Source organism: Ptiloglossa arizonensis, chromosome 12 (genome assembly GCF_051014685.1).
Source record: "Ptiloglossa arizonensis isolate GNS036 chromosome 12, iyPtiAriz1_principal, whole genome shotgun sequence".
Classification (NCBI taxonomy): Eukaryota; Metazoa; Arthropoda; class Insecta; order Hymenoptera; family Colletidae; genus Ptiloglossa; species Ptiloglossa arizonensis.
The window spans coordinates 7,082,108-7,099,343 of NC_135059.1; the positions used below are offsets into that span (position 1 = coordinate 7,082,108).

Consider the following 17,236-nt stretch of genomic DNA (forward strand, 5'->3'; position numbering starts at 1 on the left):
CCCCTATTTTTTTTTCTAGCACACTAAAGGCAAAAACGACACGAAAAAATGGATGTTCAAACTTCAAAAGCCCGCTTCTCTTCTTTTTTTTTTTTCATTTTTGAGATTTTTCTTTCCGTGGTTCGCTCCGTCTCCACTTTCGTACTAATCAAGATGCTTTTTTGTTTTTTCCCTTTCGTGTACGTTGAACGATCGAAATGACGTCAGCCATTCGGATCAGTTCGTCAAAACGCACTTTATCGAACATTGCACGACTTGTGCAATTTTTATTATTTTTATTTACAAAAAATCATATACAGTTTGTGGTTTTTTTGGAAGAAAGCAGGAGGAAGTCTTTTTACCTAAATTACTAGAATACTCTTAAAAACGATTAGACTCGTATTTTATTTGTAGACCGATAAATTGAACTTACTCATTTAGTTAAAAAAAAAGAAGTCGATTTATGAAATTTAAAACAGTGAAACATCGCTGTTTATCGTACGAATTCAAAAATAATGAAAACTTGCAGGTAATTAGATAATATTCGGTCGGAATCGTCGATCCTCTATTACCCTTATCTGAAAATAATTGTTCCGCTGAAATGGACATTTCCTATAATTAGCAGATACTACCCGATAACGACGCTCAACGAGGAATTAATAATTCTATGTATTTTCCAATAATCCTTTAGCAATGTCAAATTAAGGAGACGTTTAAGCCCCTGCACGAACGTTTGCTTTTATCGCGTGGTATGATCGATTTTCGCGATTCATGGAATCGATTCGCGTTGAAATCGGTAACGCGCGAGAAAGGGTCTCGATTCTCTGGTAAATCGATCGAAAAATGGACATCGCCGAAGAACGTGCACTCAAATGACTCAACGATGGTCGGGCGAGGGTTAAGGGTTAATTTACTCGCGTGGCGGTAAGGGTTGGACAACGTGTCCGGTTCAGCAGCCCGCGGGCCGCAAGAGTGCCCGTTGACTCACGAAACCGGCCAATTTTCCGGACGAATATTCGAGGGGAACCGGTCCACCGAGGACCGCCCCTGAACCACCACCAGTCGCGCGTCATTACCACCACCAGGTGGTCGTAGAGGGTCGCGCGTGGGGCGCAACTCCCGCACAGTCGGTCGGTCGTTTTCGTGGACGTTCGTGCGAACGTACGGCGCTGTTGCCTCTCCGGTCGACGCGCGTCAGCGGGACGAAGGGTGGGGGTTCGAGCTGTCGAGGAGTGGGGCGTAGGGGCTAGGAGTCAGCGGTCGTAGTGGGGGTAGAAGCGACGAGAGGGCGGCATTAGTTGGCAGCGGGTGCACTTGGACACGCGATCGTCGCGCGGCACACACGGTTCTGCCCAAATGCCTGGCCGGCAGCGGCTGTTTCCTCGCGACGCGTGCCTCTCGCGCGATCGTCACGCGTGCGACTACTCGTGAGAGGGAGAGGTCAAGGGGAGTCCCGCAGACCTCTTCAGCCCCGTGGCCGACCGCCGTCACCTCCCTTTTCCAGACGCGACAAGGTGCTCTCGGTTCTTACCTGTGCTGGGTTGCTTCGTCCGGTGACTACCGCGATACAACCGAGTGCCCGACTGTGAACACTTCGACCGCACCGTGGACTTTTAACACAGTGACTAATCGGTGCTAGTGGCTCTCCGTTTACCATCGAACGATTCGTAGTGAACTGACGGCTATCAACGACCACGATCGTCATGGATTGGAAACTCGGGTTGCTGCTGACCTGTCTCGTCGTAACCGGTGAGTGTATCTATCCGCGTTGAAATTTTTACGAGGAACGACAGAGCAGTCGATGCATTCGTCGCGTGCCGCGAACGGAAAGAGGGTTTTCAGTCGGTCGAATCGTCGATGCAGACGTCGACGGCGTGCTGTGTCACTCTATGCGGCAGTTGGGGAGCGGGAGGATAGCGTGCGTCCGGCCGCATTAAAAATTCCGCTAGGACGAGTTCGGGCCGCCGTTTGTTCGATAATCCGGGTAACGTTCTTGAGATTTTTTTTTTTTTCTTTTTCGCGCGCCGCAACGTCGATCGAAGGCTTCCGCGAGTTCGTGGCGCATTTACCGAGTTTTCGAAACGATCGGGGAAAACTGCGTCGACTCGGCGTATTTACGTCCGGGGTGGGACAAAGAAATTATTATTCATAGATAAGGTCGCGACGACTTTCACGCGTGGAACTTTCGTTTCGAATGGCTCGGCCGAGTTTTCAGCGTCTTTTCCCGACCTTTCTCGAGATATTCCAGACGATCAATTTTAACGCTCGAACAAAGCCAAGTAAAATAATTCTAAGCACTTTCAACGTTTCAGCCCCGCGCTTCAGCCCCGATCGTTGCACGAACTACTCGAATAGAAATGTATTTCTCCAATGGTAGCGATAAAATGGCTAGGAATTAAACATTTCTTAAACCGTTTAGAATTTTACACCCTGGTACGTTTCGTTAGTCCGATGTATGGAATGTTCTATTCCGTGTTTATAAATTCTGTTAGCGTAATCGCCCCTTTGTCTCTCGTGTGTGTAATTTATTACACTTTTCATAATTAATCTTGTACATTGCATCGGTTCGATTGGTCTCAATCGACGATTCATCGATGTCTAACCTTAAAATGGTCGTCGCGGAGCCTCAGAGAGTTCCGGATGAATTTTTCGTTTCACGAAAACCGCTAAATCTTTTTTCGGTTGTCCCAAATATTAGAAAGATTCCTCTCTGTTTTCGTACGGTCTGTGGTAGTTGACATCGTTTTAGAAACATACTCTAGTTTCTCTTTTGTAATTAGGTAGCTTCGTCGGGTAGCTTCGTAAATGGGTCTTAAAATTGTCAGGTATCCTTGAACCGAGTACCATTAAATTTTGTGTCTGCTTGTATGAACGGAGTCGCAATCAGTTGGTCTCGAGAAATGCGCTCGTGGTTCAAAAATCGCAAAGAAAAATAATTATATCTCGAAACTGTTCGGCTGTTGTCCATCTTTTCGCTTCTCTCGCAAATTAATGAGATTCATCGATGATCCTTGCGTTGTACAGAACGAAACAAATGTCACGCGTACAAACTAAAAAAATCTATTTCTTTTTACACTCGGTGCAACGAAGGGATCTCAAAATGTTCAGACATTTCTCGATCGAGTCTCTCGACATTTTTCTTCGCGTGTTTCATAAACCATTATCCTTGCTGCTTTCTAAAATATTGAAGATGTCTGCAATGTATCATCCGTGCGCAAAGAAACGAGGAAAAACCTCCTCGTATGCAAAAATGAAATAAATTTATTGTATAATGTATTCCCTTTCGCGATGCAAGATTTTCGTTTGGCAAAGAAATCTTAAATCTTTAAGTATTGCCGCGACAAAGTCGTATTTGTTATTCTCTGTAAGAGAATTCATTGAAAATCCTTCGGAATCCTATTACACGAAATATCTGAACGTATCGGCTCCGAACGAAAGAAAATCAAAAGTAAACAATTGATCGCGAATAACTCGCCCTGCTATTACAGTTCAATGTCACAACTCACAATTCTGTCCAACGACCTTCTTGTTCGTCGTACGTTTGTTTGGTTATTGTAAGGATCAAAACTTTCTCTGTTCTACGCACAGCTAATATTTCAATCGTTTCTAACGTATGTATATGAAACAAAAAGTGAGTAAGAAAATAGTCTCGCGCATGGAGACATCGACAGGTTCATTACTATTTCAATGTCTCCTTTTTTGGCAAATCTATTCGATAATTCTGCTCATTTTATTAAACATTTTTTTATCTTAACCCGCATCAAAGACTATTCGTAAATTATCGAATAATTCTCATAATTCTCGTCATATTCGTTTATAATTCGCTTACACTGTTATACGATTAATATTTGAGTCGTTCTCATTGTACAAATTATTACTAAATCAAGGAAAATATTTAACCTGTGAAGATATCAGCAAGTTTGTCACACACATGTTTCTCGTTCTATTTCAGTACCTTCAGCTTTTCGCAAATCTATCGAATAAGCTTCCTGTTCACTATGAATCGATAATTTGCAACGACCTACATATATCAAATGACTCGATTCCTCGACATACAAGCTTAGATCAAAAGAGAGAAAGATTCTAGCAACTAGAGATATGTTTTTCACAGACAATACGTTCTGTTTACTCCAGTGTCTCCAGTTATTTGCAAATTTATCGAATAACACTCGTCAATGTTCATAAATCGCTTGCAATGTTCCAATTGAATTAATAGTTGATAATTCTGCACACAAAAGTTGAAATTGTTCTTAATTAAAAGGTAATCGATACTTTTGTATGTAACTAGTTTCGGATTAAAGAGGAATTATATGTGTTTCTTGAACAGTATGTGAAAACTGTTGAAGTTAAAAATTGTTCAATCGATTTAAATCGCAATCTTGAAAAAGTGCATATCGATACCGTCTGTTCGAGAAATATCGATTAATTCGTGTATTTATGAGCCTTCACGGTTCTGTTTATACGTGTATTTATTACTTTTAACCGTATGAATACGTTGGAGGCAACTGGCAAATTATTTTTAATGATATCGCGTTTCAAAAAAATGTCTATCGTAAAAATCAAAAAATAGAATCTGAAATTATTTTATTCTCCGAGAAGACCGCGTTTGCATTTCGGATAAACAAAATTCAACTCGATAGCTCTGCACTCGTTTATTTATTTTATCGTTGCCTAGATGGTATTGTGAATACCGTTGGTAGGCGGTATTGAGTGCACGCTATCCAAAAATAAAAAAAAACTATTTCCATTAACAAAATTGTTGAAATCCATTAAATTGTTCGAGCACGTTATTAATTACATAGTACCTGTAAATATTCATGCCTTTTGTAGAATTTTTAGACCTCCCTTTTCACCATGTGATGTAAAATTGACACGATTCCATAAATTGTTACGTTATCAAGATTCACTGAAATACATGCATATCTCTCCGCTACTCGTCGCTCACATGACGTTGAAATTCTACATAGTATGTTCTTCAACACACATTTAGCCGCTAGTTCCTTATCAACAGATGTTACTACTTTGTTCGCGAGATATTGCGAGTGGCTATAGTGGGTACGTGTTAAGCGTTATTAGGTGCAATTACCCTATTTGGGTTTTCGATATATGAACCTTGAACGAAGAAGAATCACGAAAAAAGAATACCGTGTTCCTCGTTGATAACAAGTTCTCCATTCCGGAGCAGTATCTCGAAATTTCTCGAATATATTCAATAATCTTTCCTCTCTTTGCTCACAGACCGTACTGTTCTAAATTTAGCTAATGTTTGAGTTTTCGATACAATATGTATAAATCTCGAAATCAGGAAATCTCACAGGCAGAGACACTAGAGTTAGTTCATCGTGAATAACGTGTTCACTTTTCAACTTCAACGTTTCCAGTGTCTCTGAAATCCGTCCGATGATCCTTCTGCTCGTTGTGCATAATTCACCTTCACTGTTCCAAGTATAAGTAATATTTGAGCATACGTTAAGTTTGAACCTCGAAGAAACAGATATCGGGAAAGGAGTTCCACGAATGTTAATACTAACTATGTTCGTTGCTGATAACGTGTTCGCTTTCTTGCCACGGTGTATTCGGAATCTCGAATCTGATCTTACTTTCACTGATCTGATACTTGTGGCAACTTCGGCCTACAAACCTAGGCCAAATCAAAGAAATGTCCAGTAATATTTTCAAATATCTTCAAAATCTACCCAATGCTGTTCCAAAAACAGCTAATATTTGAACATTCGACGTTTAAACCACGAACAATACGGAAATCAAGGAAGGAACCCCACTAAACCTTCTACAGCGAAGTTCATTGCAAATAATAGATCCCTTTCTACATGAATGTCTCTAGTGTCTCCCAAATTCATCCAATAACACTCCTCGTTCTTATGCACAAATCACTTTCACTGTCCCAGATATATCTAATATTTGAGTATTCGACGTACAAACCTTGAACAAACAGAAATCAAGGAAAGAGTCCCCGTAGATATCGGTAAGTTCATTACGGATAACAGATTTGCCGCCCTGCTCGAAGATCCCTAGTACCACCCGAATCCATCCAATAACCCTCCTACTCGTTATGCATAAACGACTTTCACTGTTCCAAATGTAGCCAATATTTGATTATTCGACATCGGTAAGTTAATCGCAGACGACAGATTCTCCTTCGTGGTCCAGCGTTTCTAGTACTTTTCGAATCAATCCAATAACCCTCGTGGTGCATAAATGACTTTCACTGTCCCAACTATACGCGTTGGGACTCAACATACTCGTTGCAGATAACAGATCACCCTTGTTACGTCGACGTTTCTGGTATCTCTCAGACCTAACCCAGAACCCTCGTACTCGTTATGGATAAATAACAATCACCGTTAAAAATGTACCCAATGTTCTAGTATTCGACGTATTGTGTTTACGAGTGTTCGACATGAAACAGATCATGGGAGAGGTCTCGCGGATCTCTGGGATTCTCGTAGACTTCTCACAGGCACTCTATCGGATTGTCCATAAAGTGATTTCATTTTTTTTCCAGTGAAAATGAAACACGATTTTTTTTAGAGCGTACAAACATTCCATTAAATGATATACTTTCCATTTTGGAAAACGAAATCACTTTCCGAACAACCCAGAATACGATACCTCAGTGTTCCAGGTATCTCTCGAACCTAATCATTGGATTGGTCGCGCACGAGTGACCGTCACTGTTCCAACCGTACCCCAGTATTTGAATACTCGAGGTAGGATAAACCCCGAAGAAATTCATAGAAAGAGTCCCACGGATCTTCGTGACCCGTATCGAGCTCCACGAGTTCGTTGCAGATAACAGGTACTCCTTGCTACCCTCCTGTCTCCGGGTTCTCGCGATTCCGTCCAACGATTCTTCCGCACGCGTTTTCCCGCAACCGGTCCCCCGGACCGTGCTCCTGGTTCCTCGTTTCAAAACTCATTTCGCGATACTGGATAAACAAGACCGCGACACCGCGAGCCGTCGGAAGCTCTCTCGAGCCCTGGGGCTCTCCGGTGTTCGACCCAATTACCAGCTTGGCGTTCGGTTTTTCCGGTTGCTTTCGCCGCCACGGGCGTCCCGTCGGGTCCGTGATCTTTCCGGAAACGCGCGTCCCCGATAACGGAAGGGAGACCGGTGCCGAATCGCGAGACACCGGCGATCCGATCAACGGATAAGAAGCGTATCGCGTATAGATCGATAAGCAGCGAGGATGGAGCGGTCGGTCGCGGTGTCGAGAGCAACGCCGCGCCGACCGCGCTCGTTGCGAGCTCCAATTTCCTGATGGAAGTGGATTAATATAATTTAATGGCGCCCCGGGAGAATTATGCATCTCGTAGCGCGATCTTCCTGCGAACCGACGCGCTAGCGACGGCCTCGAGCCGCTCTTGTATACAACGACAACAACCGAGGGTCGGTGGCGTTTTTTTTTAGAGCCATTGGTCGCGTAATCGATCTCGAATCGAGACCGAAGATCTGTTCGATTATCAACGTCCCGCGAATCGATGGTCCAGTTTGCGAATGCGAACGATTTTTCGGTGCTAGGAAGGTTTTTAGCGAGGAACGATTTCAAGAAGTTACGTGTAGATCGTTACGTGTACGAAGTGTACCATTGTTCGTGTTCGAATCGTGTTACAAATCAACGGGCGCGCTCGTCGCGCGAAATATAGTATTCACTACTTTCGTTTCTCTATTGTTTATCGCGAATCATTTACCCGCGTATTGTGTATCGTTAAATGAAATAATATTGGACACCGACTCTGCCGTGTTTACGTTATAGTGTGCGTTGCACGTTTACTGGGTCACGATGCGAAATGTGATTCCCACAGTGGGTCACGGTCAGGAAAGTTTGAAAAATAGTAGACGACAACACGGCTTGAAAAAGAACTAATTAACGTAACGATGATTAGCTTACTGGGCTAAAAATTCACGTGGTTTGGGTTTGTGGAATTGTTGCCGCGATTCTTCTAAACGAACATTCGTAAATAATTAGTTTTTCTACTTTTCAGCTGCCAGAAGTGTTTTTCTTTTATGTCCAGTCATTTTAGATCAAGGGCTCTGTTTCATGTTCTTGTATTTTTTCTTTTTTTTTTGTTAGAGTGCATTATTTTGAGAATCTATTCTCTACGTTTCGTTGCAAAATTTGAAAAATTTACCCTTCTGTAGAATATTGAAGCGAGTGGTTGCGAATCTGGAACCGTTGAAACGGTTCGAAATTTGGAACGTGAACTTTCTCTGGAACCAAATGCGCAAAAAGCAATTAAAGTAACAATGAAAATTTAAGTGCGATAATTTGGCAATTCGCTCCGAAACGTACACATCGTGGCTCCGAAGTAATTTAAATTGTACTTTTCCGATTTTCTGTATATTCAGCGAAGAGATACAATTTTTCGTTAAAAAATTAAAAATTACATTCAACGATAAGCTTATCAAAAATTCCACAACAAAGACCATTAACCAATTAACAGAATCAACTTGAAAAAAAAAAGAAATCCTATCGCACAACACCTTTTAACACCTTTTAACACTCGTATCGACTTTACGCTACGTACAGATTGTTAAAAGAATTTTGAAAACTGGCAAATCTCATCGACTACCGAAATCAATTCGAAAAAAAATATTCTATTACGCAAACACTCGGTGCAATACCGTTTAACACTTGCGTCGACTTTCCGCAAAGCTAGAAGACTTCCGGGTCGCTGGTGACCCAAAAATTAAAGACACCTATCGTCAACTCTTACCCTCGAAGAAGGGTAATTCTCTCGTGTTGACTTCGTAACGTACTACACTATTAAAAAGTCAATCGACCAACACGATTCATCGCGCTATTGTTCCAAAAAGAAAAAAAAAAAAAGGAAAGAAAACTCACCCGACACCTTCGAAGATGCCCCAATTATTTATTCGAGAGGGCATAGATTCCCCAAGCCCAGTCTCTCGTTTCGTTTCGATATCCCGCGTTCGTATCACGGCGTGTACAGGTGTCGGTCGGAACGATTCCGCGATATCTTCACTGCTTAACGATAATGTTCATAATAATTTAATTTAACACTTGGCGAGAGAAGGAGGTCACAGTCGCGCATCGATCTTCCCCGGAGAGTCCGCTGGATGCAGCGAGCAAATATTAAAGAGGCACCCTCCACCTCTACTCTAACCCCCCACTCGGCCGAAACCATCCCCTCCCTCCACCGTCAATCCACCGCGTCCTCGCGCTTTTCTTTCCCTCTGTTCGTTCGTTTCTTTTTTTTCTTTCTTTCTTCTTTTCTTTTCTTTTTTCTTCCCTTCCTTCACGGTCCAGCTCGGTGGAAACAGGGCCGACCGCTTATGAGAAACGCAAACGAGGAACGACTGTCCCCCCGGCCGGGTTTATTTTCCCAACGTCGACCGCGTTTTCCGTCCGTTTACGGACCCCCGAAGAATTACGGTGTCTGGGACCGGGCGAGGGAAAGACGCCTCGTAATAACGTTCAATTACCGCTTTTATCGCACCGCGACGCAACGTCTCTGAACCCTGCGCCTCCGAGCCTTTTGTACCGAGACACCATCAAACGGTCCGTCGGATGACGTCGGAACGAGAACGGGGGTCCCTTTAACGCACCAGCGGCACGCTCACGAGCTTGGGAGGAACGGGGGAGGTATGATACCAGACTTGAAAGAAGAGAGAAAGAAAGGAAAAAAAAAAGAAAGAAAGAAAGAAAAATTGTTTCATACGGGGTGAGTCACGCAATTGGGGCGGGCCCTGTCTCTCGCCCGCGAACAGCAAAAAATGACGGGGGGAGAAAAAGTTGAACGCTATAACGAGATGTATCTTTCCGCGACCTCGGTTTTTGCATAAGTGCAATTACTCTTTGCAGCTGCGTCGTTGCACTCGTGGAAAAAAGTGATGTCATAGGGAAATGGATCTTACAGTACCGTTCGAGTACCTTTATTCTCTGTAAGGTATTTTTTTTTCTTTTCTTTTCTTTTCTTCTTTTCGTTTCGAGAGAGAGACACGAGTCGTCGTCCCAGTTGCGTGACTCGCGCTGTACGAGTCCTCAGGATTAGGGGAGACACGGTGATGTCTACGATCTCCGTGTAATTCAGACGCGCATTTATTAAACATGCACGACGATATTTACGGACGTTTCGCCCGGCGTGAGAGTTCGTCTAAATATAAACTTGGCGCGGTTTTTTTTTTTTTTGCAATAATAATGCAATATTGAAAGCTCTTGAAACCGCGGGGTCTTCCTCGCGCTACGTCGTGTCGGTGTCAAATTATACGTGCAATATTTTTCGACAGCTGCCGTTAATCGTCCCGTAAAGCGTTAAAACGAAATCGGTCGCGGATGTGGTAGGTAGATTATTTTAAGAAAATTTTCTAATAAAAATATCACCCGCGTCACGGTACACTTCGAGTCCACGGTGGTTGGAAATCGTCGAGAACGAACGTCGAGAATCGTAGCATGAATTCGATTCAATTCGTACCATGAATAATCGTTGCGGAGGTAAATGTATTCATCGTGTAAACGCGTGGACGTTACTTAACGCTGGAACCAACCTATGTTGAACGTGTTACGTTTCTTCGAAGTTAGGCGGGGAAAGGGCAAATTAATTTACCGGTACCGTTAGTTGTCTATTTTCTTAATTCTCCGTGAATATTGTAGACAAATACTTACAAGACCGTTCACAATCTGTAATGTTGTCACGATCAACAATCGAGTAATGTTGAAAAGAATTTCGCAACAAGTAACAGTTGGCCCGTTCGGTTATCGTTAAAACAATTGGTGTCATCCACTCGATAGCAGCGTCATCGTTGAAAAATAATGTTGCGCGGATGGAAGATACGTACGATTACAGAAAAACGAAGAAAACAGAAAGCCACTTAACCCGAATGGCTTAATGACGCGAACGATTGGTCGACATGTGTGTTTCGCTTTTCAATACGGCTTCCTTTTGATTCGAATCGAGTCGTTTAAACGGTGGGTGGGTGGGTGGAGGGGGTGTATTCAGTTGGCCGATATATCCTATTCTCGCGGCAATTCCATTAAAATCCATGAAACCGTTCGGTTGGATATTAAGCGCGAGCATCATCGGTGGCGAGCGATGTTCCTCTTGCGACATCGCATTAACGATAATAGCGAAAAACGAGTGCCTGATATCGATTTCCACCGCGTAATCTGTACACAGTGTCGACGAATTGCTCGCGATCGGTGTGCCCGCTCGAACGGTGGAAATTGAAGATTCGTTTGTTCGTCGAAGATAATAATAATAATAATAATACGTATGTAAATCGGTAGGAGAGATTCCTCGCGTTTACTTTTTCGCTCTTTCCGGCACACTCGGACGGCGTACAAAGCAGGTTCGCGGCTCCGCTTGGTTTTTTGTCGCGCGAAGATCAAACTATCCCTTTCACGAACGAAGATGTAAGCACCTGTTGGAATACGGTCGAAACGCTCGTCGACCGTTTACATTAAAACAATATAATACATTTCAACGGTAACCTCCACGCGACACGCTAATGCAAGAGTTAACCGAGCGTTGTGACAAGAAAGGTGTCCACATTTCTCCGATTTTCATGGAAATTTTGCTGGTCTCCGTAGCGCTCGAAAATAAGGAATATTTACTTTGGACGGTGCTAGCTCAAGTTCAGGGATCGAAGCTACCCGATGAAGTTCCAACTTCTCATCTTTGAAACTATTGTGCGCACAAGGAAGTTCTTATCGAGGAAAAATATTGTCGATTCGAACGTTTCTTTTCGTTGATATTTTTGTACAATTTATCTCTTTTGATGAACGCTCACGATTCTGCTTACGAATTTCAAATTGTGGTATTCACCGGCAAGAGTTTGTACGGTGCGCGCAGCTGCTGACGATTTCGTTACTTGAATCCGGGCTGAAAATTGTCACTCGAAAGCGGGGATTAGCGCGCGACGACGCGAGCTGCATAAAGACGAACGAGAACGTTACGGAGGTTAATGGCGACCGTGAGTGCGGTGGACAGGCGATACCCTGCACGGTGTTGGAGGAAAGTATGGCGGACAGATAGAAAGACGAATCGTGTTCCGAAAATTGGGACGCGCGGCTGGTATCGCAGATTGATCTCGCCGCGATAAACGAACGCGCAGCGTGCGCCGTTTCACGTGCACCGTTTCACGTGCAGCTGCATTAACGCGACCGCGGCTTGACACTCGAACCTCCCTGATGAACAATTATCTTACGAAGCTTAGGCGTGCAAGAGGGTGTAGGTGCTCGTGAACCGCGTGTCAGGAAATGGGTCGCTGTAATGGCCGCGTAAAGTCCTCGTGAAAGTTGCACGCTTGTTTACGGCCACGCTACACGCATCGGACCACACACCACACGCCCCACTCTGCCCTTCTAACGCGTACTCACCCCCTCGTAAACGTGGAAAGCGCCACGGGGGTTGATAACGAAAATCGACGCTCTCTCCCTGTTGTTACTGCCGGCTGATGGCCACTCAATTCTGTACGTTGCAAGATTTGAGTGGCGTGGTCGAAACAGGGGGGAGGGGTTCCAAATCGTTTCGAACAGTTCGAATCGGGTGTTTCCGACTTTGAAATCTAGATTTTTGCCCGGATAGATGTCCCTGCTGTATCCAACTTCGAAATCTAGATGTTTGTCTGGATAGAAGTTTCTGATTTCAAACTCTAGATTTTTGCCCGGATAGAAGTTTCTGCTGTATCCGACTTCGAAATCTAGATGTTTGTACGGATAGAAGTTTCTACTGTTTCGAAATCTAGATTTTTGTCTGGATAGAAGTTTCTGCTGTATCTGACTTCAACCTCTACATTTTTGCCCGGATAGAAGTCTCTGCTGTATTTGACTTCGAAATCTACATTTTTGTCCGGATAGAAGTCTCTGCTGTATCCGACTTCGAAATCTACATTTTTGCCCGGATAGAAGTTTCTATTGTTCTGAAATCTAGATTTTTGTCTGGATAGAAGTTTTTGGTGTTTTCGACTTCGAAATCTAGATGTCTCTGTTCAATTTTGCGAAACTTTCCTACTTTCCAAGATCAGCACACTCAATGAAGTCCAGGGACTATAATATCGAGTCGTCCCGTTTATAACTTAACTATTTTCCAACAAAATGATCGAAATCGTGGCCGGAAAGTAAATCGTTAAAATTATTTTAACCGAATATTGTCGCAAAAATTTAATGAAAAGTAGAAAAATTTCAATTTTCATTGGTAAATGAAATCCGGTCCCATTCGTGCCGTACAAACTTAAACAGAGATGAGGATAATTCCCTCGCTTGAATTCAGAATGAAAAGAGTCACTCGAAAGCGGGTATTACTGTATTACAGTTGCAAGTTCCCCAGTTTTGCGATAACTGTGTTGTCCATCGTGAAGGCACTACTAAAATTAATTAGCCTTAGCTTAACCCGAAGGTTAGGTATACTTCATCGTAGACTGTGTTCGGTGTGTTGAAAGAGTTTCGGATTGTTGGCAACAGTTTGAGTTTGTCGGTAACTTGTTTTACATATTAACGAACAATTACGACGTCGTTTGCGTGGTCTCTACTCGTACACAGAATTGTTAAGCGACGGAAATCGTTTAATTTGAAAATAATACGATTCCAAACGTTCTCCGTTTTTTCACGCCACTGTTCACGTATTACGAAACACCATGCAACATGCTCTACTGTAAAAGTTCCCAACAGTAGCGCTATCCTAGATTCTCGTTAAATCTTTAGTGTTCCGCACAGAGAAGCTTTAAGCTTTTTCTCACTGATTTTGTACTTAGTCGGTGTTCTTTGGCACGCTCTTTGAACGTGGATCGTCGCTAAAATTCAGAAAAGACCAACGAGGCAGGTAGAGAGAGATCTTGAAAAAAGCGTTTGAAAAAAATTGACAGAGAATTTTAACCGAGGCTTCCCTCGTTTAACTCGGTTTTATGAGAGATTCAGAATTATTAAAAACTTGAAATTTTTCACGGAGATACTGGCCTCGATCTTCCTACGAATTTACATACACGCGTTTTCGCTCTCCCAAATCGAGCAAACTGGTACGACATAAGTAGATGTCGTGCCATCTGGAATCGAGGAAGTGACCTTGAGTTTCCAGTTGACTTTGTTTCTTATAATGCATTACTGGATTATAATTTATCTACAAGGGATAATAAGTAAAATTTGTTCAACCGGTCGTTATTTCCACGATTCTCGTCTACCTTCTGCTAAAGTGATCCATTGTTTCGGCTATGTACTGTTCGTTATCGACAAGAAGGCAAACGAACGTTTATCCCCACTTTAGTTTCTTATACCAGTTCCTCCTCCATCGTGCATCGTCGCTATTGGTCGAGGACGGTAAAGAAACTCGACAGCGGCCAGTAGCGACAATGGTGGGAGAACTGGTAAACTGTAGCTTAGAGTGGGGATGTAAATACTCTTTTGCCTTTTTATCACTGACGGACAATAGGAACTCGGTACTTCTACACAAATATGTCCATTTTGATTCAATCAGTTTTGTCGTTCTCCTTTAAAAAGATTCTCAACATTGTCAAACTGTATACTGGACAATATAATTATAAAGAGATTAAGAAATGATAGTATTTATATTACTCAAAGGAGATCAGTTTGGAGGAAAATATTCGCGAAAGAAGAAGTCAGTACTTTATGTTTATTGTACGGTACAATCACATTGAGGAAACGGATAAGAAAACCGATTTATCTTCGGTTTATATTTTCAATCATTTTCTTTTCGCAAAGATTTCAAATCTTATCGATAGACGCAGTTTTACGACCTACTACGGATAGTTCCGCGACCCACTTTTAGGTCGCGACCCACAGGTTGACAAACACCGAACCGGTGCTTCATCGGGCGTCGATAATAGGTAAAGTCTGTTCGAACGATCGATTTCTCATATCTCGTTATTTCCACGATTTCCCGCTACTTCCTGTCGAAGTATTTCTTTTGTTTCACCTTATCCGGTTAAGAGGGTATTTCTTAACTTTTCATTGGGCTTCGTTATGATTTTTTATGAAAGGAACCGTAGATTATTTTGCATTGGTACTCCGCAGACGTGTTTACTAACGTTTCGAGTGTACACGGTATTTTTTCACAGTAGAAACGATATATATATTCTCATGGAAAAATCAATCGTTCGTCTCATTCTCGCGTTAGTTTACCTATATGTACAACTTCTTTATAAAACTTCTGTTCATAATTCCTTTCATTGTACATATTTTCTCTTATACGGGGAATTTCGGCTGTACCATCACCCATACAACAGTTTGAACATTAGTTGCTTAAAATGTTTCTTCGCGAAACGTCAATCTGTTCAAGAACGATATGTTCAAAGAATGGAGATCTGGGGTGGTTTCGCGATATCCCGACAAGAGCCCAATCGTTCGAAGAAGTGTACAAATGGTTACCCTGGTACTCGATTATGACCACAAGGGTTAAACAGGATCTCGTACACCCTACACGGTGGTATCCCGTTACCTCTGACGCGTCCTCCTTCGATCGTAGAATCAACAGAACACCAAAGATAGCGGGAGAAGGGGGGTTGTTAGGAGCGGCGAGGAAAATATTTAGAACAGAAGGCGCGCACGCGTGGCACGTGCGTGTTTCCCGTCTGGAGGAGAGCGACGATGCTCGCCGAGGGCTCTCCCGTTTGTTTTCTAAACACGGAAGTAATTCCATCGAGGGGGGTTGGTATCCCTGGAACGATACGGAGAAACCGCAGACCGCGGACGGGTCTCGTACGGCGGGCAGACATACGCGCGAGGATCGTCCTCGACGATGAACGAACAAGCGCACACCGAAGCGACACTTCTGGAAAGAGACTCCTCGACCCGTTTACAAGTTTCCATCGTGGCAACAGGGAACGTGGGGATCGCTCGAAAGTTTGATTGCATCTGTTCTTCCGTGAAAGAATTAACCGATGATATTTCGACCAAGCCAGGTGGCGCTCGGCTGGAAAACTACGATCGGTGGGGGAGGAAGGGGGGATGGAATTTCGAGGAGAATCGGGTTTCCCGGCTATCCGCGTCGATGGTGCACGACGGCGCGGTTTACGGGGAAGTAATATTCCATGATTGAGAGTCCACGGGAGAGACTGGTGATATCGGACGGGTTCGTTAGGTCTCGCTGCTTGCAAATTTCCCGTCATCTATCGTTAGAAAGTTACTTTGACCAGTTAGCGGTAACTCCGGCACTCGCCACCAGATGGCCATCCGATCTCGATCCCTTTTTCCGCCGGTTCTCGATCCGTCATCGATCACTTCACCGAGAAGGATGTCCCGTTATTACTTGTTTCAATCTATTGTCGACCAAGCGTGGGTCAGAGCAGACCCACGCTCGCGAAAGCATCACCTACCTCGACAAGTGCTTCCAGGAGGTTTTCTGATCATTTTCAAAAATAGTTTCTCAGAGCATACGCCGGAAGTACTCGTGCACAAGGATTTCCTCGAGTTCGTGAAATTGACGATATTGTTGATATTTACAAGACGAAAATTTTCAACGTTTTCTTCGCAAATCCGCATTTTTCAGACTGGTATATCTTATCTCGTAACATATCGTTCTCGTTATTATTACATTCTTATCCTTCTTTTATATTATAAATTGCGTTTTACTTCATTATCTATAAAGTAATACGTACACTTACTCGTATACCACTAATAATAAATTATGATAGATAATGAGCGTGGTAATAAAATACATAAGTATATCCGCGAAGAACTCCCCTGCGAATTTCATAGTCTTACTAAACTCGACTCTAACGAGCATCGGGGGAAAGGTAAAGTTTCGTTATTATAAACAATGACTCCAATTATTTTTAATTCTCGATAACACGATATAAACGTACAATCCGCGACCTATGAAATATACCAATAACGTTTCGGTACGTACTAAAATCGAAAAAAAAAAGAATAAAGAATTCAAGGGAATTAAAGATCGATGATAACGAATACGCGTAAATTTAGAATTCGAATAGATTTTATTTTATATTCGCGTATTGTTACGAGTACGTGGAAAGAAACGTGTCCATCCTTCCAGTGACTGTAACTTGTAATAAAGCGAATATTCGAATAATCGTGGCCGGTACGCTGCATATATTAATCACAAAAGTAGGTTATTGATCCGCTGAAACCGGCGGACAAATTACTAGAGCGCCGGTGCTAGACGCGAATGAATTTTCATTAAAATGAAAAAAAAAAAGAAAAAAAAGGAACGGGAGAAAAGAAAAATAGTACTTCCATTAGCCAGCGCGCAATAACAAAACCCGGCCGTGCGCGGCGCCGTTTATTCGTCTCGCTTATTTTATTCC

The 17,236-nt window shown here is 43.0% G+C and overlaps 1 protein-coding gene across 1 annotated transcript in view; it reads left to right on the forward strand.

Moving 5' to 3' along the window:
* The first annotated feature begins 1,294 nt into the window (after positions 1 to 1,294).
* LOC143153199 (kin of IRRE-like protein 3) overlaps positions 1,295 to 17,236 on the forward strand; it is a 72,717-nt gene continuing 56,775 nt past the window's right edge. The window contains exon 1 of the mRNA XM_076324143.1: positions 1,295 to 1,728. Coding sequence (XP_076180258.1) covers positions 1,683 to 1,728 — 46 coding nt within the window. The 5' untranslated portion in view covers positions 1,295 to 1,682. The remainder of the gene's footprint in view (positions 1,729 to 17,236) is intronic.